Source organism: Taurulus bubalis, assembly GCF_910589615.1.
Source record: "Taurulus bubalis genome assembly, chromosome: 17".
Taxonomy (NCBI): domain Eukaryota; kingdom Metazoa; phylum Chordata; class Actinopteri; order Perciformes; family Cottidae; genus Taurulus; species Taurulus bubalis.
Window position 1 is genome coordinate 10046841 of NC_136605.1, and position 23981 is coordinate 10070821.

The following is a 23981-nucleotide window of genomic DNA, read 5'->3' on the forward strand; positions in this document are numbered from 1 at the left end:
GTTCAATACACCCCCAAAAGTGTCTTTTTGGGTGTTGAACTCAGACCAGCAGTGGGGCTTACCAGGCATGTGCACCATCCTGCAGTTGCAGTTCTCGACAATGTAACGCGTTTCACAGTCAATCCTGCAGGCAGTGACACTGTAGACCTGGAAAAAGCCCGACTCCAGAGCCTTCGATTCGCACTCTCCCCACGGGGGAGGCAGGTAGGTCAGCTGCAGGTGAGAAAACATGGTGTTTGGAGGTTTAGTTAGGGGTTTCTCTCAAACACATACAAGAGACTTACAAAAAAATACTACATAGAATGTCTTTTTCACAGTAATACTGGTCAAAGAATGTTGGAAAACCAATAGGGACAATAGGGCTTTTAACACAGCTATCGCCGTGCTTCCAGTGTGCCCCTCTCCACTATGTTTAGTACTCTCCTGTCTGTCTGTCTGTGTGTGTGTGTGTGTGTGTGTGTATTGCCGTGGGCGTGGCTTCTCCACTGACTCTCGGTCTCCCGGCTCCCTGATTGCTGCCAAGCTGTTTCACCTGCCCCCAAGCAACACACCTGGAATACATCAACTAATCAGCCCAGCAGTATTTCAACACTGGCGGTCCGCCCAGCCCTTGTCAGATGGTTCTGTCGGCTATGTGGTAGTCTCATGTTCATGGCTGCCCCTTGTGGTCCTGCTTTAGTTTATTATCTCCTTGTGTGTTTGTTGCTGTGCTGTTTTTCCCTTGTGCCTCAGTATTGACGCCTGTCTGCCAGCCTGCCGTTCCTCTTCACCCTCCTGCCCTCTGCCGTCACCAGCCATCATCACTGGTACTGATTTATCGAGTACTTTCAATACATCAGTTAAACTGTCTGCTAGTGGTGTTCTGTCCTTTGGTCTCATTTTTAACAAACATGTAAAATCTTTAACAATTACTGATTATGTGAATTTATATTCATTTAAAAAATCTGTCAGTGCTGACTGTATAGTGTATATAACAATAACTCCTAGTATTAAAATGATCTGGACCCAGATGCACTGCAGAAAATTGATCAATGGATTGGCCAATTAAAAAGTTAATCCAAGGTTTAGCTCTAACTGACATTTGCCCACGAGTCGATTGAGTTTTGCAGCTACTGTGGCCAGCAGTAGCTGCAGTGCTCTCTCTCGGTCTGATGGTCCTTGAAAGAAACGGCCTGCTGAATGCACAAGATGTGTAATGTGTCTCCCAGTAGCCTGCAACCACAAACAAATGACCAAATACATTTTACTGTGTACATCAAGCAAGAAAAAAACAAATTTATATATACTTATAATTAAATATATATCAAATTAAATATTAATTTTTTTTTTGGATTCTACCCACTAAGTAATTTTTACAATTTCGATTTTTCACATCCATGAAAATCCATGTATATTGTGGACATAGCCGTACAACAGCCCTCCAAATGCGTTCTTAGTCCTTGAAAACCAGCCAATATAGAGCAGCAGAAGAGAAACGCAACAAACCAGGCGGTGCGGAAAACAATTCAACAGATAGCCAGACTGTCAGAAAAATCCCATGCCGCCTGGCAATGGGAGCACAAAAACTCCAAATGTTCTCCTCCTGCTCCTGTGGCTCTAAGGACTGGGACGGCAGATGAAGGAGGGACAGCGAGCCGTGTGGAGACCCATCTGCTCCAACACACAGGCGGCACGTTCGAGCCCACACTCGGCACCCATCACCCTCTTTTCCCCAGTTCCCTTCATTGTCATCACAATGTGTCCCAACGGAGGCTTCTTCTGCCAAAAGAGCAATTTTTGTTGGGTGAGGCAAAACCCAACATCCTGCCAGGTGAAATTTGGCCGCAATTTGCTTGTTAGTACACTGACAGAATTTGAAACCCTGCCTCCTCTTGTAGGCGAAGTTGTATCTGTGCTTTAGTGAGGTTGATGCTTTAGGTCTTCAGATCACTTCACAACACATAGGACAATAAATTAAAACCCAATCCAAACAGAAATCTATAGCCTCTGGTCATTTCTGGACACGACTGTCTCCTGTGATAATTAAACATGCCCTCCCTGAAGCCAGCAGCAAGCACAAGCAATGAATACTGACATCCAGATGCTATTAATTATATTAGGGACTAAAGAAAGGTGCTCAGCAGCAATCCTCAACCTTTAAAATCACCTTCACACCTTAGCTAATCTTTACTTCTTGGCTAATTAGAGTCAGATGTGGCTGATCGGAGATCTGATTATTTCTCTGTAATCAGATAATCCAATGTGCTCAATATCACTCCCCCCCCCTCTAAATTGACCTGATTATGATCTAGCTAATAAGAGACGAGGCTTGTGTTATTAATCAATGTTCCGCTCCCCTGTTCTACCAGAGTAATGCTTTAATTAGGCTTTACAAGTTGGTCAGCAGGGAACATTGTTAAAAAAGTTGGATTCGTGAACAGAGTGGGTTTAAATAAGGTCCTTGTATTAGTGCTGGTTGGGTGAGCTGAAATGGAAACTATAGAGCACTGGTTTGGGCTTGACATCTAAATCAAAACATTGTGCAGGGCCTCCCCCAAACAGTCAAGTTATATTTTAAATACATATATGTGCAAAATATATATCACTTAATCATTTGATCCTATTAGACATTTGTGCAACATTCTGATAATTAGAAAACCCTGCACTCAAAAATTAGATTTTTAAGGTCACAGTGACCTTTGGCCACCTAATTATAGTTAATTTAATCTGAAGTGCAAGTGGACGTAATAAAATTGAGTTTTTTAAAATCCTTTCAAAGAACGGCTTTCTCAAATAAATAAAAGGAACACCGTGCTCTTTTAGCTTCAGTGAAAAGCCCACAGAAGGGCAAATTTTATGTCTGGAGAGCTTTAATTTAAAAGTGTGAAGACACATTCAAACCCTAGGCTGTGCACTTTGTGCTTTTCGTTCACTTGATTGAGCTGCTTTGATCGAGGCCCAACATTATTACCAAAATAAGCTAATTTAAACTCTTTGTCAAAGTCATTTTCACAGGGAGACTGATTGTTATCCATAACAAAGATCCACTAATCACCAAGGCTTTTTAAAATGTGTTCCACAAGGCCCCATCCCAAGTCTGTGACCCAGATACTCTACCCAATCATCATTATCAGGATTGTTTTTGAACATATTTAACAGTGCCCTCCGGGTTTCTGCAGAAGAAGAAGCTTAAAAAGACAGGTGGGAACGTCTCGCAGCAGGAGGTATTTTCCCAGACTCCTGATACAAAGTGCAACTGTGCATTAATTAGCTGGAGCTAAATTTGCTATGTTCCCCACTGTGCAGGCTTGTGAGTAGGGGCAGTGTTTTCGCAGCAGGCAGGTGAAGGAGGAACTGCCTTCACCCCTGCCAGTCATAGAACTGGGCTGAAATATGACATAAAACCTGGAGGCCTAAACATCACTGGATAAGATATCCTCCGCTTCCTTCCTGCCTACCGCTGAGGTGACTCTGTATCGCAGCACCACACTCAGCTGTGATGTTCAGTAGTGAGACGATTTCGACTGCATTTGGCTTCAGAAAAGTTTTTGAAATCCAAACTGAACTATTTTTTATGTCATTTCAGTCACTCACATTTAACCTTTGATAATCTATTTAAATGCACTATAAACATGTGTAATTACCTGTCCTGTCCTCACACTATGCTGTCACTACAAAACCTTCTCTATCTGAAGATCGGACTTAAGTCTTTGTCATGCTCGTACTTATTGTAAACAAGCACAAATACGCAATAGCTTCAATTATTGACACACCTTCCACCATGGTCTACTAGAAATGTTTCGTTATACAATAGGGCATATCTTATAGTATAAGGAGTGACCACACCAATATAATAAACTCTCTGCTGAATACAATAATGCTTCCCACAAGAATGAACAACAAACGGTTCATGAGTTTGGACATGGTATTTGAATGTGCCTTTTTGTTGCAGGTCACTCTTACTGCCACACCCCCTTTTTGCCAGTTGGTGAATACACACATCTTAACATCTACACGCTTGACCTCCATGCTAAAAACCTGTTTTGGTCAATAAATCAGGTTTCTACTCCACTACCCTAATTTTAGCAAACTGGTTTAAAAAATAAAACTGACTTTAAGTGACTATAATCAATATGTTTGTGATACCAACCATATATTGCTATGTGAAAGAGGTCTCTTAAATTGATCAACCCACAGAGGAGTTCCCCTCATCTCTACGAAGCTTTTTAGCGCCTTTCAGCTCATTGTTTTGTTTTTTACGTCCCCCAGCCTCTCTGTTTTGTTTGTACCTACAGCAGGCAGCTTATAGAAACCAAGTGTGCACTACCTGCCCAGCACCAAACCGCAGCACTTCAAAGTTAGCAACTATCTGGCAACATAGCGGAGCATTCCGTGGCTAATATTTAGTAGCACATCACACTCATATTTTCCAAGTGTTTGAACTCCAAATGAATGCAAATTTTGGCCGGTATCTGGATGAGTAAATAGGCAACTGTTCGCTTTCGAGTCCCAATATCAATTTAAAGGTTTTAATGTGTCAGAATTGTGACACATCGCTGTGGGACAACACAGTTATTTTGGGTTTCATTGCACTCACAGTGGTTGCCAAAGGAACAAAAAGTGAATTGATATGTCAGAGAGAGAAGGAAATGTATTCTTGACTTCTTGAATATCTTGACATAAATCTATCTGCGAAGAGAAGGGCAATCTGCTCCCGCTGTTGAGTCAAACAATTGTCATGGCTGCAAGGAGTCACAACATTATTCAGCTTGGCAGTGTAGAAACATGCACCTTCAGTAAAACATGTTCCACTCTAGAGAGAGAGAGCGAGAGAGCGAGAGAGAGAAACACAACCTGGTGAAGTAGGAGCTTCTGTGCACAGAGAAAAGTCTATTTACATTCACTACCTTTGGCTGTATCTGTGAGACCTGCAGCCTTTAAGATTGGCCTTGTGTGATGGAGCAAAGCTTCAGTATGATTGAGGGGTGCGGAGTTGGAGTGAAGCAGCTCTCTACCAACAAGGACAAAGCCACTGACAGTGGGGGAAGTTATCATTTGTCAGTTAGCAAACCCCATGGGGCCACAGAGGCCAATTTAGAGGGTACTGGGACACATATTCAGCCAGGCGCACCCACACACACACACAATCCCATCATGCCTGTTATGGCAAGCAATACATCACATAGGTTTTTTAAAATGTATTTATGTTTTTATTTGTTTATCTCTGAGCGATAAACTGAGCATGTGGATTAGAAGTGAAACACAACATGAGGAGAAAAGCTATTAACTGAGTAGAAGTGGAAGAGAGGGACACCTACCCTCTGCTCCTGTGTGGCTACAAACGTCTGGAAGCCGGGGGCTACGCCGAAGCCCAGCTCGTGAACGAACGGGGGCTCCGCCTGGCTGTGGATCTGCACACGCACACCTGCCTCGAAGGCTGTATCCTCTGGAAAGGAAGACAGATGGGAAGACAAGGTTAGATGATTTATTCAGGCAATAAACAAACCGATATGTGCAGAAAAAAACGTAAATGTCTTTGGCTTTTTTGACTGGTACAGATAAATTGCTCAGGGAATAAAGGAGTGAAAAAAACTGTTCATATGCAACAGATGCTTGCGGAGTCAAAAACTGAATTTCCTGTATGAAACATTTAGCAAATTTGGCTCTTTCGACTCAAAGCCATGAGGTTTTAAGATGATTTATTTTCACACAAACTCTCTGTGATCTGCCGGTCCATTAGTCTTGACTTAAAACACCAGTGAGGCTGGATGCTTGGTGCTGACTCCATAGATGAAAAGACCTTTATCCTGCAATTCACACCACTTTTATGCACACAATCACACACAGTTATGGGCAAAGACGAAAAGAGAGCCATAACATTTATGGGAATTTTTTTTCGATAATGTTCCCTCGTACGGAAGCGCATTGCATTCACTGGATAAAAAAAAAAATAGACCCTTTTTCTCGTAATTACGACATCCTGATCTCGTAATTACGAGAAAAGAAAAAGAAAAAGGAAACGTCTGTAAATCCTCTCTCAGTGGCATTTATGGCGCTATCGCAGTTAATCTGCTATTATTACCTTCTCGGTTTGAGACACTGAGGGAAATACTGATGTTTCTAAAAAATGAATATGGTATTAAATTGAGTATGTCAACACTGCGCAGGCATCTCAAGGCGTTAGGATTGTTCAGGCGGAAAGCCCAGTCTGACGTGCTGGATGTCGCTCTGTTTCTGCAGGAGCAGTTGAACCAACACGGGATGCTTCATGGATACAAATTCATGCATTTGAAATGCATCCAATCTGGTTTGGTAGTGACTGTAACGGACCTCTGAGAGTTTAAAGTATTTAATAGTTTGTTCCTTTTTTTTTTGTCCTTTATTTTAGTCCGTTTTGTTACTGCAGTCGGTGCATTTCCGGTTCCGCTCTTATTTTGAAGGTACAAAAAACGGAAGTTGTTAGTAAGAAACGGGCAGAAAGGAAAAGTTGCCATAACAACGGAAAACAGTGATAACAAGGTTCCGGATGTATTAGTTTAGCACCTGGCTGATATGGGCACAAGGTTTGCACCTGTTCAAGTTCATTTTTTGAGAAAATATTGTTTCAGATGGTTGCGTTTTTTGTCTGTGTCAGAGCTTAAGCTAACCAACTGCTACTTCCATTTTTCTTCATAGTTCTTACGGTGACTTCAATAAACCTTTACGAACCATCACTTAAAGACTCCAGACTATAATTCTGCCGGGGATGCTGCAGTGACTCAAAGAACTGTGCGGCACCTGTTCAAAATCCTAGATCCCCAAGGAGTAGCTAAGGCAACGGAACCGTCTAAGAAGACGCCTGTACACATACATGCATACAGACGCCTGTACACATACATGCCATACAGACGCCTGTACACATACATGCCATACAGACGCCTGTACACATACATGCGTATATACAGTGGCCAGTATGGCACCTTTCGTAATCAGGTCAGGATGTCGTAATTACGAGAAAAGATCTCGTAATTACGAGAAAAGGAGTCTATTTTTTTTTTATCCAGTGAATGCAATGCGCTTCCGTACCCTCGCCATGTCCTCACTTTCAATAGTGAGCTGCCGGATTTTCAATCAAGGCTTTCTTTCCCCTGCCGAACGATGGACCAGACATCTTGCGTTGCTTTGCAACCAACAGACATCGAAGCCTGTCAGCACAGCCAGCCTCACGAAGCCCCACACACACACACACACACACACACACACACACACCTAAATGAGACGCTCATCAATCAAACATCGGCAGTGACTGATGTGGCGACAGCTCGAATGCATTCATATTAAAGAATAGATGAAGGGATCAAACATGCCTTTTTTTCGGGCTGTGTGTGTTTGAAAACTACAATTCCCAAACAGTATAGTGTGTGTGTGTGTGTTTCTGTGATTATGTATGTGTGTGAAAAAGAGCATGAAAGAAACATTGGCTGTTTGAGCGAGATAATCAGAGTCTGTGTGTGTGTGTGTGTGTGTGTGTGTGTGTGTGTGTCAGAAATAGAGAACAAGCGTATAAATGTGCAGGCTGATGACAGGATGTGACAGACTGCTGACTCTGTGTTCATGTGTGTGTGGGGAGTTAAATCATTGTTGTGTCCTCTCCTGTAGTCTCCGCTCGGTCCTGTACAATATAGTACCACGTCCAGCGTAATGAAGGTCTAGGACTTGTTTTATGTCCTTTATGTCTCATCCTACTCTGTCCAGTTATGTGACTTGTCCTTGTGTTCGCTGTGCCATTAAGAAGCTATTAGCTCTCTGTGTATTTAGCACAGACATTTAATTGAATCGGCTTAATTTACTGTACTCACTGGGAAAGTATTGCTGCAGCACAATATGTTTCCAGGGCAGTATACTCAATATGGGGAAACAACACCTGAACAATTCGCCCATGTGTGATCGCTGACTATACAACAGGGGTGGGCAAACTTTTGGGCTCAGGGGCCACATTGAATAAAAAAAATTGACAGACGGGCCAGGCCAGTATCAGATGGATGGAGAGTGTTTGTGTGAACCTGTCACAGGAGGACAATGTTGCGGACCCAAATGCAGACCACATGAGAGTATGAGTATCTGGTAAAACAGATTATTGGAGCCAAAGGGAAGGTGGGGAGCCTGTGGTCCGCCACAGGGGGTGCTGGGCGGTGTGAGACCCGTGGCTCTACACTGGACGACGGCGAGGCCGGCAGGGGGCGGTGTGAGACCCGTGGCTCTACACTTGAGGACGGCGAGGCCGGCAGGGGGCGGTGTGAGAATATAACGTAAATGACTCAGCTTTTTTGTTCAACTCGCTGGTTAAATCTTCATCAATTTGTTCTACACGCCGAGTCACTGTTCTGCGTGATAAACTCAATTTTTCAAATTTGTTTTTGCTCTCTGGACATAAGAGACCTGCTGTTTCTACCATACATTCTTTCAAAAACTCTCCTTCAGAGAAAGGCTTGCTGGCTTTTGCTCATTTGAATGCTAGCAAAAAACTTGCCTTGGTGCTTGATTCTTGTATAGCAGTTTGGCAGAGAAAAATATTTTGCTGACTCTTTAAATTGGCTGCCAACTTCTTAGCAGTAGCCGTCCGTTCTGTCGTTGACTGTTGGCTAGCATAGTTAGCATGCTTGGCGGAAAAGTGGCGGCTAATATTGTATTCTTTGAATACTGCAATGGTTTCTTGGCAAATAAGACATACTGCCTTTGATCGTACTTCGGTGAAAAAATACTTAGCAGTCCACTCATTAAAGACTCTGCACTCACTGTTGACTTTTCTTTTCTTGGGTCCACTCATTGTGACAGAAGGGATCACTGCAGGAGGATGGCAGGAGGCTGACAGACAGAACCCTGTATGTCACGTGACATGAGCGCGCAGGGTGGCGCAGTTCCGTGGGTCGATTGTGGTTAGTTATGTTAGTTATATTGAGGAAAAATACTCTGCATGCAGCTGTCAGTTCATTTTACAACTCTAAAACTGTTGTAGTACAAACCCTGTCTCCGGCGACAAGTAAGTGATTCACATTACCGTAATTCTTCTAAAGTTAACGCTTTACGACATAATTAAAAAGGATTCTGACCGCTAAGAAGTGGAGCTTTTCAGTGTTTTGCGGTACATTACGGTAATAAAAAAAATAAAAAAGTGTCGCCCTTGTCTGTGGGATCAGTGGGGGAGGGGGTGGAATTGAGCAGCGCAGCACAGCAAGTGTTGTGTGTCGCTCTAGTTCAGCAGAACACGGCAGGCAGCGGTCCGCGCGGCGCGTAACAACTGCTGTAACGGCTCTCTGTTCCCGACTTGATTTTCCCAAAGCACGATGACCACAACAGACCAGCCTGACCTGTTGTGGTCATCGTGCTTCGGGAAACTTTACTTGGGAGCGGAGAAGCGCTACAGCGGTCTTTACTATAACTTTTTTTTAATGTTATAATAATTATAATACTCGGCGGGCCGTAGTTTGCCCACCTCTGCTATACAACAATAAATGCATGATAGCCTCCACTCGTCTGGTTTCAGGCTTTCCACCAGTTTTTCAAACCCAGCAGCTGGGATTTGGCCATTCAGCCACAAGAGCACGAGTGAGATGCACCGCTGATGTTGGGGCGATGAGGTCTGGTTTGCAGTTAGGGTTCCAGTTCACCACACCAGTGTCTACATAAGGTTGGCCATATAGTGTTCTCTAGTCCTCTTTGGGAGGTTTTTAGGCTTAATCTAGGTCTTAAACCAGACCATGTGTTACTACTTAAGCAAAGCAGACTAAACCAGGTCAAGTACTCTCAACCAAGATAAAAAAAAGTTGTGTTTCATAAAAGTATGTGGATTGGGATGCCCCCACTTTTCATTTGACGACTTAAACCCTTCATTTAATCCTACATTACCATACATTTTAGTTAGTGGCATGTAAAAGGAAAACACATGATATTAAACTATACGTCTTATAATTGACAGACTAATTAACTCCATTAGTAGCCTACCATTTTACATAATTACCCACAGTGGTCCAAAAACAATCAAAAACACATTAAAAAAGCCACACTGTTGCACTGGGTGACAAATGCCTTCATTATAAAGAACACTTAACATTGTAAATAAGCAATTGACTATGCCTGAGCCTTCACCATGATGTCAACACAACACAGAAATAACGGCACTAACTGCACTAGATGTTAATTGTGATAAAGGAATATGACGCCTAGTTTGCCTCTTCAGTGTGTTTTTAATGGTATATATAAAACAATGGATTTCTATAAGCGGTAAAAGCTTTCAGGCTGAGACTGTATGCAATAGCTTAGCAGCACACATTGTTGGTTATGGTCTTTCTTCAAGGTATGTGTTAATAATAATACAAAAATACATGTTTTTCATGAAAACTGTAAACAATAAAATACTATTTTAAGTTGTTACATTCGTAAACAATTAGCTGCACTAACATGATATGGTGAATGTTTAAACCGACACTTCCCGGTTGCGCAACAATATCTATCAATAATCATTTGTTCAGCTGTTGTGTGTTTGTTAACCAAAGTGCTGTAAAAGAAAAATGAATGTGCAAATATACTACATTGATATATATTGGACTTAATGCCAAATCTTTGCAGTGAATTCTGGGTAAAATTAGAAATACTAAGAACAGACTGAACAGATTTTCTCAGTAACTGTGAATTTGAAAAGTGTTTTGCTTTCATCAATACGAACAGTAATCCACGATGATGAAAAGAAAATTTTATTTGAAAATGCATTTTGAAAATGTCATAGACATGCTTTTCAAACTCAGAACACCGTGATATAGAACTGGACAAAGAAAAGGGATCAAAAGAACAAACAAAACTGAGGGCCACCGAGGTTCTTGTTTTGTCTGACAAAACATAAAAAAAGATTTTCTGAAAAGTAGCAGATCTTCAACTGAGAAGCTTGCAATATTACTCCATTGTCCTATTCTTTTGAGAAATATTGTGTAAAGACTACGACCATTCCACTAAGAGTGAAAATTACATATTTATATTTACAAACGTTATTTGTCTATTGGAAGAAAAAATTAGTGTGTGAGTGAGCAAAGAGGGCTTGCGAGCTTGTTTGTGCTCCAGTCCGTTATGCTTTTCATATCAAAAGATGATCACGATTAATGGATAACAATGTTTGTTATTTCTGACCTTGAGCTTCAGCGACATCCAGTATACAAAATACCTACTTTGTGTATGAATTAAGCGTAACACTGGAGCACTGGGTGGACGGGACCCTGTATACAAAAGTAATAACATATGCAACCATAACTAAAACACTCAAAACAATGTATCCACAGTTGCATCAAAGGGATGAGGGATTAGGCTGTGGTGGGTGGAGCCTATGACTTGAGTTTAACTGGGTTGTGATTGGCCAGTGAGTCCAATCCTGTTCCCCCATGCAGCATGCTCTCATGACAGGCATACAGAGGGCCACCAAAGAGACAAACAGCGGCGGGAAAACTTTTATTGATTTTTTTTTTTTTTGACGGCCCACTGTCCCCAATGTGGCAGCCCCACAGGATTTGTCCCACAATGCCAGGTGTCGAGTGCACCACTGGCTGAATCAAAGATTGCACAGATTTGGAGTTACTATGTATTTCATCACCACTATCACGCACATTGGACCTCATATGATGAGTTGGGGTAAATGATGGCGCTATCTGCTGCTGCAACAATCATAACTTAGATCTTGTTGCTTTGTATGACAATGAATACATTCAGGTGGTTCAAGTGTTTGTGTGTGAGGGAGCAGTAGAGGTAAAGGAGAGGATCAACTGGGGTGAATGCTTGAGTGTTTATGGACGTATGTCTAAATAAAACAAAAGAATGTCACACCGTATCTGGTAGTTCATCCTGGTTGTTGCATAGTGCGAGTTCATGTACTAACTTTTAACTGTAATGACATCAAAATGTCCTCTATGTGTCATACATGTACATAATTACAGTTCTAACAATACCTAACGTGTAAGCACTGACTTGCATTCAGATTTATGTTCAACAAATTCAAATTCAACGAGGTCCATTTAGAGAAAATATCCTCATGCCCGGAATATCACAATAATGTCTATTTTGCGCTATGATTTAGTGTATATTTATCATCAGTTTTTCACATTTAACTGGATTAATTATAAATAATACATACACTAATAATAAATACATGTTCTTCTCTTGTTTGACGCGAAATAAGGGATGCGTTTAAGAATCAATTATATAACAGAAAGCTTTTGATAAAGTACTTAATTTTAGAAAAATGCAGCCACCATATTATATTCTTGCCATCTTTTAATAAGATACATTAGTACCACTTGTTTCATCTCCATTCCTCTCTGTTAAATCAATGCTGGGCACTAAATGAATGTATTAGGATTAGGATTCTGATCATATTGGGCTCTTATGTTTATTTTTCTGTTCCTACATTCCTAATTTGAGTGGGTACGTTTGCTCAAAAGATTTGTGCTTTTGTTTCATAACGGAGCTTCACATTGCTGCTTTTAATAATCATCATGGTCTCTGAGCATATGAGACATACTGGTTTTGAACTGCCCGTAGGAGGAATGAACCCATAACAGTCGGTCCATTCTTGGTTCAAGGCTCTGATCTCGCTGACACAAGGACATTTGATTGGCTGAGCAGCATCACATGATGTCATTTACAACGCATATAATTGGTCAGTGTGTTTCCTGGATGAGTGCAGTAAAGATTCAAATAACAGCACTCCTTCAAAATGTAATAATTCTCAAATATCTATCGGTTTTAGGTTCAAGTCCGGATACAACAGCATCTGGGTCCGGACCGCCTGTTAGTGACCATAACTCTATGATTATTTCACTAATGTATTTACTTACCTCTGAGCAATCTGTTGTAACCATTGTTTTATAAAAGAACATTTTGTGACAATAAGTATTCTTCACTCAACAACAACACATTGGAGATTTCAATCATATCACATAAGTATCATAAGTTTCCCAATTGTTTACATTTCCATTTAATATTTCACATCCGAATTGGTGCTCTCCCATTTGATGATGACCACAATACTTAGCTTCTCTACTTTTAGTTTATATATTGTCCTTCTTTAAACCTAGTAGTTCAGATATTTGTGATCAAACGACATTAGGCACATTTTAATGTAGCATATAAACCAATGTCAGTTCACACACTGAGGCTGCCACAGAGAAAGTGTCACATTAAGCTCAGGTGTTTTACTTGCCCAGTTTGCATTTGTAATGTTGATGTTGGGTGCAGCCACAGAGACAACTCACAATTTACAAGAAGATTGAAAACGAAAGAAATGTCCTCTAAACGAAAGCAAATGAAATTAAAAAAGCAGTAACCGCTTTCCGGCATGTGTCTGGTGCACTTACAGAAGAATACGTTCCCAACCAGCAGAAGTAGTAGTTTGACACACTCAAGATTGCAAAGACACAAGCAACCCACTGATCAAACACCTCAAAGGGGAAGAGACACAAGTAGCAAAGATAAAAGGATCAATGTGTTCCATTCCAGCTTTGCACTTGGTTTAACCTGTTGTTGAACGAACACTCTTCAGCTCCTTTTTTTCACCATCACGTTGATACAATAACAGCAGACACGAGGAGTGCAGAGAGGCAAGGCGAGATCTTAGCTCTGCTCTCGAATGCGTGTCGGGCTTTTACTCGCCGATTTTCCAACCAGAGTGGGAGCCAAGATCTGAGATGATGGATGGCACATAGACAGAAACAGAAGGAGACTTAAAGTGATGTGATGTATGAGCAGAAAGGGAGAGATTAGAGAACCTGATGTAACATGCCTCTTTTTAATTTCTCCTCTCGGAGAAGAGATCAAATCAATAACGGTTTTGCATATCACTCACATTCAACATCGCTGTTAAAAATAGACACAGTGGGTGAGCTTAACACCACTGGTTGCTTGAGAACTCTGAAATGTTGAGTTTTCAAGTTTAGCTTCCTCACATGTTGGTCTCTGACACGAGAAGAACTTGAAGATGAATTTCATCACAGGCAGCGATGTTTTTTAAGGTCTTGTCTCCGCACTGCAAACATTTCTGTGGCTGTGCTGCTGAAGGCAGACATGTGGTGGGCGCCAAGTGTGTAAACAGACTACTTTGATCAAGACTGCTTGACAAATCGAATATCCAAGAGGACGGCCTGACGCTGCAACTGCAAATTACTTTTTAAAAAAGGTCAATGTGTGGCAAGAGTTGAAAATGTAAGATTGGAAACTCACAGATTCACAAGTTCACAGACGCAACAAATATATTTTTCTTATAAACTGTGCATCTTGTGGAAGATATTTCTAACTCATTTTAAGTTACTTTTCTCAGCATTTTTTTAATACATCAATCACAAAAACAAGAAGCTTGTCGAAATGTTATAACAGAGGTGCAGCAGGCAGGTTAAAAGAGTTTTCTTCTCCATCTCAGATGACATCCATACAATAAAAACTGAAGGATTTAGAGTCATAATTATATGTGATTATCGTCTGATGTGAGAACAGTATGGATGGAAAAAACAAAAGGACACATCCAGTCCCTTTAAACCACGGAGCAGTATGGTCAGCAACACAAAGAGGAGAGAGCTGGGTATCCAAGCAACAGGCCGTCTGTTTTCTCACAACATTCAAACTTATATTAGTCTTGTTCATTTTTCACACGATGAGACATGTTTTTTTATATTTGTCCATCATGATGAAGTGAGGAGGAGTATCATGACTGCCCTGCAGCTCCCTGGAGAGAACAGTGTGCTAATAGAACCCCAGAGACCGACTGCTGGCCTCTAGATGATGAACAATAAGAGAATCCACGGGAGGGTAGAAGGTGTTGGGTATTGGATGGAGAAGAAGAAGAAAAAAGGTAATTGGTCGGAGGAGATGGGGGATAAGTCTCCGAGGAGTGTGTGTCCATCATGTCTGCACAGCAATGGGATCTGGCTCAGTTGAAGAAACACTGCACTCCCTGCTGAGGCTGACTCAGCTCATCTGGGTTAATTAAACCACACAGGGATAAACAAGGACATTGGAAGCTGCTGGCTGCTGGGAGAAGAAGCATGTCCAGCCACCCCACATGTGTCAGTGGGGTGGCTGGAGTTGTCTGATTGAACAGAAATGCAACCAAGAGCAGGTCAGGACAGGGGGCTGAGGGACCTGCTGTCCACAGAAGAACATGAGAAGGATTGAAGGTTGTGATTCTTTGATGATGGATCTTCCTTAAGTTGAGCCTAAAGTAAATAATACCCATCTGCTGGGTTCCTCGTGGCTCGGCTAACTGCTCTGGTTGCTCCCCCCGTCTGGCCTTGCACTGGTTCAGACGTGAGCCGCTCAATCAATGAGCTTCATTCAGGGAGGAAGGCTCCCTAAAATACTCAATCTGAGCCACTAACGAGATCTCCAGCATGCACATCAGGATGGTGAGTAATCTTTGTAATACACTAACTTATTCTATCATAGCCATTCAGAACCAGAGGTGCAGTGACTGGCACTTTGTTTAGGGTCAGAGTGAATACAGCAGCAGAATAAGTTTGAGGTCAGTGTAACACAAAAGGTGTTTGTGCTCAACAAATCAGCTTTTTTTGTGATTGTGTGAACAAATCTTTGAGTATTTGGCACAGTACAATGCAATACTTTAAAAACCCAAGCCAGCGGAAACAGCAAAGAAAATAACTAAATACAACGAAGAAAATACATTGTTAACGTTATTAGCAGTATCAATAATTTGAAGTACTTGTATAATATTCAAGAAAATAATTGAAAATAATTGCGGTTTTAGGGCCATTAGATGAAAAGGCAGATAAAGGCCATCTCACGCAACATTTCTGGAACTTCTGAAGGGATTTCATCAGGAGGAACCTGAATCAGAATTAAATCATGTGAATGAAAAACTGCTTGTGGGCCAAAGGTTCAATGTGGGACACTATTGGGAAGGTTTGAAATACTTAATTCACTTGATTGTTTATTTATTTAATTTACTTTAGTTTGGATATATTTCCATCGCATGACAAAATACTAAATATAGATGTAAAGACAGAAAGAAGGCGAGACGAGATCCTGTATACAAGGTTTTGTGTCCTGTGTAAAAATATATTTTATGTGATACTTCATCATTTCAATCATGATAAGCAAGAGCGTGAATCTCTTTTATGACGAAGGTAAAAGGGACACAATGTACCACCAAATGGAGAGATTAAGACATACATGGAATATAAGAAGAGGGAGAAAGCAATATTCTTGACTTCATGAGCAGTTCTCTGTTCACTAATCTGGTGCTGACATACAAAAAACACATAATGACTATTCTTTGAAGCGAAACAAGGCAGTTTTTATACATTACCTGGCAACAGTGCTCTTATGATTTTAACCACATATACCCAAATAAGTTATATTTGTTTGAAAGCCCATTTCCGCCATTAAAAGAAAAAAACACTGAGATTGAAAGTTGTTGTTTTTTTCCTTCATGTTATCCGGTACAAAAAAAAACAGTGCCACTGAAACGCATGCGCACTTATCTCATGATTTCGACTTGGGCTTCCATACATGTGAATGCAGCACAAAGTGATAATACAAAAACATATTGAGTACCTGTGTCCCCCCACACCGGCAGGTACTCGTCCTGCTGGATGTCCAGCATGATCTCCAGACCGTTTCCTGTCCCTCCCTTCATGGTGGTGCGGAGTGTCTTCCCTTCCTCCACAGCGTTGAACATGTAGCACTTCCCATACCTGGTGAACACCTGAAAGGAGACGCAGAGAAAGAAAGGACTGATAAGTGATGGTGAACCCTCGGACGCAGTCACACTTTAAAGACCGTGTTGCCGTAGATGCTAATTGAACATTGATGGAGCCAATGTATCACCATGGAGGAGGCATCTTCTTGGCCACGCCCATCAACTTAGAAGCAAAAGTACTTGAGATGAACTACAATGTTTTCTCATATCAGGTTTTACTGCGTTTGCTTCTTTTGTATGTGTCCCTTTTAACATAGAAGGGTTTTTTTACACCATTTTCATTAATTTACAAGCTTTGTCACTCATGTTGTTATTTTTAGTTATGCTACTTAAAAATGCCTGCATGTTCTAAAAATATTACAAACGTCTGTATATGAATTCTCTCTCTCTCTCTCTCTCTCTCTCTCTCTCTCTCTCTAATAAATGCTGGCTGGCAGAGAGGCACTCTCACATTATCTACCTTTCTTTCTGCAAGAGCCTTTAGCATTTGAATGGTGCACAGTTTGAGGTAAAGTGAAGCAACTGTAGAGCTCACAGAAACAAGCAGCAAATTAAAAAAACAGAGCCAATTTAACATTTAATTGCTTAAAAGCAGGAACGCACCGTACCTTTCCAGACCTCTACTTCAACAGGGTTCAGCAAATATTACAACACTCAGTAACACTCTATTCCCTCCATGTTTTGTAACATATTTTTATGATTTCTTACACACTTGAAGTGAATGCTTACACAAAAACATGTGTGTTGTTGCTGCTTTTAAAGGATAAATCAAATGGCACGTCTGTGTATGATTTTGTTGCAAAAATGCCATTTTGAAAAAGTATTGTTTGGTTTGGATAGCAGAGTTTTCATTTTAACACAGAAGTGAGATATTTACAGTGTGTCCAATTGATATGTGCTATTGGATGTGTGTAAATAAAAAAATAGTGTTGGCAAAAGCAAAAAGGTTCCTTCACTAACATCTCTGTCACCACCATTATCTCAACAAGAGACAATAAACGGCTTAGAAGCACTTATGAATAATACAAGAGTTAAAATTACAGTGTGCAGCTTATTTGAGACGTCTTTATGGGCGCAACAAATGTGAGCAACATGTACATGAGACTATAGCTGTGAGGTCTCCGCTCATGAATAGTTATCACCATGACAGCCATCCACTTTAGTCTTTGCAATCAGTGACTGAGAATTTTTTAATTTATAATCTATGACACGATGCTCTAACTGACTGTATGCTTACCATCTCATAGAGACAATTAAATATGTTTTACAATGGTTATGAAGCAGACAAGTCTTACTCCTGCAGTGGAGTCCGTGCAGCAGCGTTTCAAGCTTCTCGCAGTGCTGAATAAACAGCAACGTTCGCCTTTTGGCAATCTCTCTCTCTAACCACGTGCCCTTTGTCTCGCACGTCACAGCAACCCCCCAGAGTATCCCACATCGCCTCAACGCTTGTTGAAAAGTCAGCCAGCTATACATACCTCCTTTGCATACAATGATCAGATTACAATTCGGGCCAGATTTAAATAACAAGAACCCTTTTTAATATCAGCTGTAATGCAAAGGCATTGGACATAGTTATGTATCCAGCAAAATTCTCACGACTCTAAAATCGTAGGCGTCTTGATGACCAATGATGAAAACGTTCACCAGTTGTAAACAAAAGCATATTTCCCATCACTAACTTCCATACCACATTATTTTTCGACTATACCTTGAATAAGGAAAGTAGCACCGTAGTAGCACTTTAGTAGCACTTAAATGGGACTTACTGATAGCACTTTGTATTCTAACTTTATTGAAGAAATTGTACTTTATTGATTCTTGTTGTTCCGAGTTTGTACTCGTGGTTGAATGCACTTATTGTGCATTCAAAGCGTCAGCTAAATGAAATGTAATGATTTAAACACAACGGTTGAAACAGCTGTTTGTCTTCGATGTCGACGGAGAGAGAAATACTGATATTGATCATTATAAACACGTGTTATTAAAGATCAAGAGGCATGTGACTGCACTGCATTATGGTCCATCGAGGCTAATGTTAGTGGGGATTATTGTTAATATCTGATGTTTAACATTGCTGAAAAATAACAACAAAATGGAGGGCAAAGTACATCGACAATAATTGTTTTCCAGTGCAGGAAGATGGATTTTTCATTTCATGCTCCTCCTTTATTGACAGTGGCCTTCTCATGGATGGTTTACTGACATGATTGATCGACTATCTAATGCCATAGTGCCACAGAGGTGGTGCGGATCGGAAGAATATGAAGTACCACATAACAGGTTAATTCACCTCTGCAAAACAGAGATGCTCCAGACAGATATGTACCTGCACAAAATAAATGACACACTGGGAGCTGCTGGAGCGGAGCGAGGAGGACAGCAGGTAAATATTCATGCCACCATCACTCCACGTTTGAAGGAACAAGATGTGGCTGTTTTTTTCCTTTCATTATTTATTTATCTTATTCACATACATCTCAGTGCAGAGACACCAAAAAGGTCCCACATGGTGGTGGTGGTCCAATATCCTACACTCATTTCTCAGAATATCGTGTCTCCTGAGGATTTGCGATGTAAACACAACTTAACTGCAGTGTCATAAGAAACAGTGTGTCGACACACCACTTTACCTTGACTTCTCCTGAATGAAAACATTTTCTGATCAGATTGGTTTATGTGTCCACCTCAGGGGAAATTTGTCTCTGGCTTTTCCCAAGTACAGCAAAGCTAAATAGGATACACATTGTACAACGTAGACAATATACAGTATACAAAATACAATAGCGCATAGTTGGCAGGTGGCAAATGAGGTATATGAAGAATAAAATAGCATATATTTATAGAATAATAAGTGTTCCCTGAATGCAGTCATTCTGTGTTTTGATGCCTGTATGGCAAAGGGAATAAAACAAAACTATTTTGTGTCCTGGGACCCTAAATCAAAGGTCAGATGCAATCTTCTCAGACATTCTCCGTTACTCGCCATTTTCAAAACTGCATTTAAATCTGCTTTTAACCTGTGATGCTAGTTATGGATGTTTTTGTTTTCTCTTATTGTGATGTCATCTCTCTTGGTTATATTGCTTATTTTTTTACCATTTAAAGTGCTCTACCTTTTAAAGCTCTATGGAAATAAAATTCATTATTATTAACAGTCATTTGCCATTCCTACATATATATATATAAATAAAAAGTATATATATATATAAATATAAAGTGTGAGAATTGTAATATTCTTCTACATTTTATTTTTTACTAAGCTATTGGCTCCCAAGTGTCTACTGTCAACATCTCTCTCAACCCTGCCTTTGTTATATGGGGATGAATTGCTTTCAGGAAGACACTGCGCTACCCTCTTTCACTCCTTTTGTCAAGACTGATGATGTTTGACAGACAGGACCAGGGCCGGGTCAACATCCCATTAGACCTCAGCCAGACACAAAGGCTCCTCCTCAGCCACTGGATGACAGAGACACCAACACAACCTTGGTAGTGGGGTTTTGGTACTTTGCATATCTTTGCCACTGACCCTGTCTCTACACCCTTCCCTCCTCACTTTCTTCCTTATCTACCGCCTCAAGTCTAGCCGTCAGATGGGAGAAGGTAATGCGTTCCCAAACCTGTCCTGAAATGCAGAAAAGCTCTCTGCCTGAACACTGTAAGGGTACAGAGACTTATCAATTCTCATTGTACAAGTACATTTCACTGGTGAAAAGTCGAATAGAAAATGTTTGTCAGCGTTAAGAAGTTTGTCCCAGTTGTCATCTCTGTCTAGAGGAGAAAGTTGCCGGAAATAAACAAGGCCATGATAACCTGCCTTGATCAATACCAGTGTCAACATAAACTGTTCTAATATAATGTGTAATCTCTTTTTTTGTTGAAGCTGCACAAGTCAATATTCCTCTGTACACAACTACTTAGATTACTCTGTGTAATGTTAAACGTATCGCTCATAGCAGCACATCCACACAAACAATCATCACCCAACTCTGTGGAAGGACTCAGCATCTTTCAGCTCAATATTTATGTTTACTGTTCACTATTTTAATGATTTTTTTAACCCAAAAGGTCTTGGGGAGTCCATAACAGACACTTGAGAAAATCCTTTGGCTACAAAGGCGAAACTGAACGTTTTGGGATTTCTTTTTCTGCTTTAATATCATGGTTACTCTCGGTTTCACATTTTTTGACTCAATATGCATGCAATAAAGGAAATGTCATAGAGGAAGCACATTTCATTACTCAGTCCCCTCTTTGTCAAGGTAAAATTGAATACTTTTCAATCTCTATATTTGCTGTGACTGAATTGTGAAAGTTGTACAGCGACATAAGTGTGTGCGTTAGTGTGCTTTGTGGATTCTGTTGCAGAACCTCAGTTATTGCGTGCGAGTCTTGTGGCTGTATTATTAGTTTACAATATTATCCTTTATTACGTGTGTGCAAAGCGTGTAGAGCCCCGTCCATTTCCTTGGCTTGCAATTTATAGTTTGCACATACAGTCCTCAACATTACACTGGGGCACTACTGTAGTAAAGTACATTTATGATTTTGCCGAACCGAGAGTTCTGTCGTCTCCTCTGCTCCTGAGTTTTTGCCCCACCACATGACAGATTGCGAAATACGCGGTGGCAATCTGGCGGTCAGCACTAGCTAAACCGAGCTACAAAATAAGGGAAAAGACTGGTCCTGGAGCTAAACAGCTAAACAGCTAAACAGCTAAACAGCTAAACAGCTAAACAGCTAAACAGCTAAACAGCTATGTACTTACACGGGAGACATGGAAGACAACTGACAATGGAAAAACACAGACTAAATACACAGGGGAAGGCAGGCAACGAGGCACAGGTGGAAACAATGAGGGCGGGGCTTTACAATCACACGAGGAGGAAGGTGTCTGAAACGAGACCAGGTGAAGGGAATAAACAGGAAACACTGGGGTGTTACAATTCATACAGAACACACAGGCAAAGGAAATCAGGTATAATCCCAGTTTTGATAGACGGAGAATTTCGGGCAATTACAAATAAGGAGAAAGCTGAGTTATTGGGGAAGAAGTTTGCAAATGTTCACAGTGGAAGTCATTTATATGAGATGCACAGACAGAGAAAAGAAGAAATGTTAGCAGTACATACAGACGTTAAAAAGAAAAAGGGCAGTGAAGGCACTCCCCTTGATATGGAGTTTACAATACAAGAGCTGAAAACAGCAATAGAGGGAAGTGGGTATTCTGCACCAGGACAAGACCAATTATGCTATGCTATGTTTAAACAATTACCCGAGGAAGCCTTCGAAATGGTGCTTAAACTGTTTAATATGATTTGGAGGGAAGGTGTAATGCCAAGCAGCTGGAAGAGTGCTTTGATTCTACCTTTTGGCAAACCTGGTAAAGACCTAGCTAATGCTGGCAATTACAGACCAATAGCGCTGACGTCGCACTTGTGCAAGTGGATGGAAAAGATCATCACGCGCAGATTAACTTACTTCTTAGAGCAAAGGGGCTTGCTTAATAAATCGCAGAATGGGTTTCGTAAAGGTAGATCAACAACTGACGCTTTAATACAAGTTAGCAATGAGGCAGAGAAAGCAATAAGTATGAAAGAGGTTATGGCGATAGTTTATTTTGATATAAAGAAAGCATACGACTCCATGTGGAGAGAGGGCCTGTTGATTAAAATTAATAAATTGGGTATTGGTGGAAGGATGTACAACTGGGTATTAGATTTTTTGTCTAGCAGGGTATTCAAAGTAAAAGTTGGAGATGCTGTGTCAGACGAATTTAGTATTGTAAATGGGATCCCACAAGAGAGTGTCATTAGCCCTATTCGATTTAATATTATGATAAACAACATATTTTTGGATATTGGAAGAGATATGGGCTCCCTGCTGTATGCTGATGATGGGGCGGTATGGAAAAGAGGAAAGAATATTGGGTATGTGAGCAGTAGCATGCAAAAAGCTATAGATAAGGTTGAAAAGTGATCATATGACTGTGGGTTTAAAATGTCAGTGGATAAGTCGTGCTACATGCTATTCACCAGGAAAAGAAATGTAATCAATTTGAATCTTAAATTATATGGACAAAGTATGGAGAGGGTAGCAGAGTTTAAATACTTAGGTTTGTGGTTTGAAGGGAAATGTTTGTGGAGAACTCATAATAAGCACATTGAAACTAAATGCAAAAAGGTGATCAATGTTATGAGAGCAGTTTCTGGGCATGAATGGGGTGCAGATAAACAGTCACTACTGGATATATATAGGGCCATTATAAGATCAAGTATAGATTATGGGTGCATGGTGTATGGAGCAGCTGCTAAAAGCACACTTGAAATATTAGATAGAATTCAGTCCAGAGAGACTATGCACGGGTGCAATTAAATCCACACCAAACATCGCACTTCTGGTGGAAGCGGACGAACTGCCATTAAAATTAAGACGGGCCAAACTAGCGTTGGCATATTGGGTGAAGCTTAAGGGTTCGGGAGAGGAACTTCCTGCAATCAATGTGCTGCAGGAATGTTGGGAATACACACACAATAAAGGGAAAGGGTTTGGGTGGAGCATCAACTCAGTAGCCAATGAGTTCGGATTAAATAAGTATGACTATGGTCCCAGTGTGACGTGGGGAAATGTTCCTCCGTGGATCTTACCAGCCAACAAGGTGGACTTATCACTCATAGAGCAAAGAAAAAAATGGGTGGGGAAAAACTGTGACATTGGACAGCAGACACAAGAATACATGAACAACACGTATTATAACTATCTGCAAATATACACCGATGGGTCGAAAGACAATGGGAATGGTCACGTGGGTGCAGGGGTATTCATAACTGAATTTAATAGGGCTATATGTAAAAGAATTAATGACAGACAGTCTGTCTTCACGGCGGAAGTTGCTGCTATAATCCTGGGGCTGCAATGGGTGGAAGAGGTCAGGCCGGAGAGAGTGGTTATCTGCTCAGACTCTGCAGCAGCGTTAAACAGCATTAAGTCCAAACGATCTATACGAGAGGACTTAGTGCTGGAAATATCTATGATAATGCTGAGACTCCAAAGGCTGGGTACTAGTGTGCATTTTTGCTGGGTTCCTGCTCATATAGGTGTGGAGGGAAATGAGAGTGCGGACAGGATCGCTAAAAAAGCCCTTAAACTCAAAAAGGAGGAAATCCTGAGTATTCCGTTTGGAAAAGGGGAAGCGAAAGCTGTTATTAGAGAGGCAGTGAGGGAATTATGGCAGAGGGAGTGGGACAATAACTGCAAAGGAAGGCACTATCAC

General features: G+C 40.9%; 1 protein-coding gene across 2 annotated transcripts in view; it reads right to left on the reverse strand.

The window, feature by feature from the left end:
- Positions 1-23981, reverse strand: part of asic2 (acid-sensing (proton-gated) ion channel 2) — a gene marked incomplete at its 5' end in the record, with an annotated part of 302928 nt that overhangs the window by 10355 nt on the left and 268592 nt on the right. For both annotated transcript variants that reach the window (XM_079233447.1, XM_079233446.1), the window contains 3 exons: positions 63-213; positions 5298-5425; positions 16561-16711. In XM_079233447.1, the coding sequence (XP_079089573.1) occupies positions 63-213; positions 5298-5425; positions 16561-16711 (430 nt within the window). The remainder of the gene's footprint in view (positions 1-62; positions 214-5297; positions 5426-16560; positions 16712-23981) is intronic.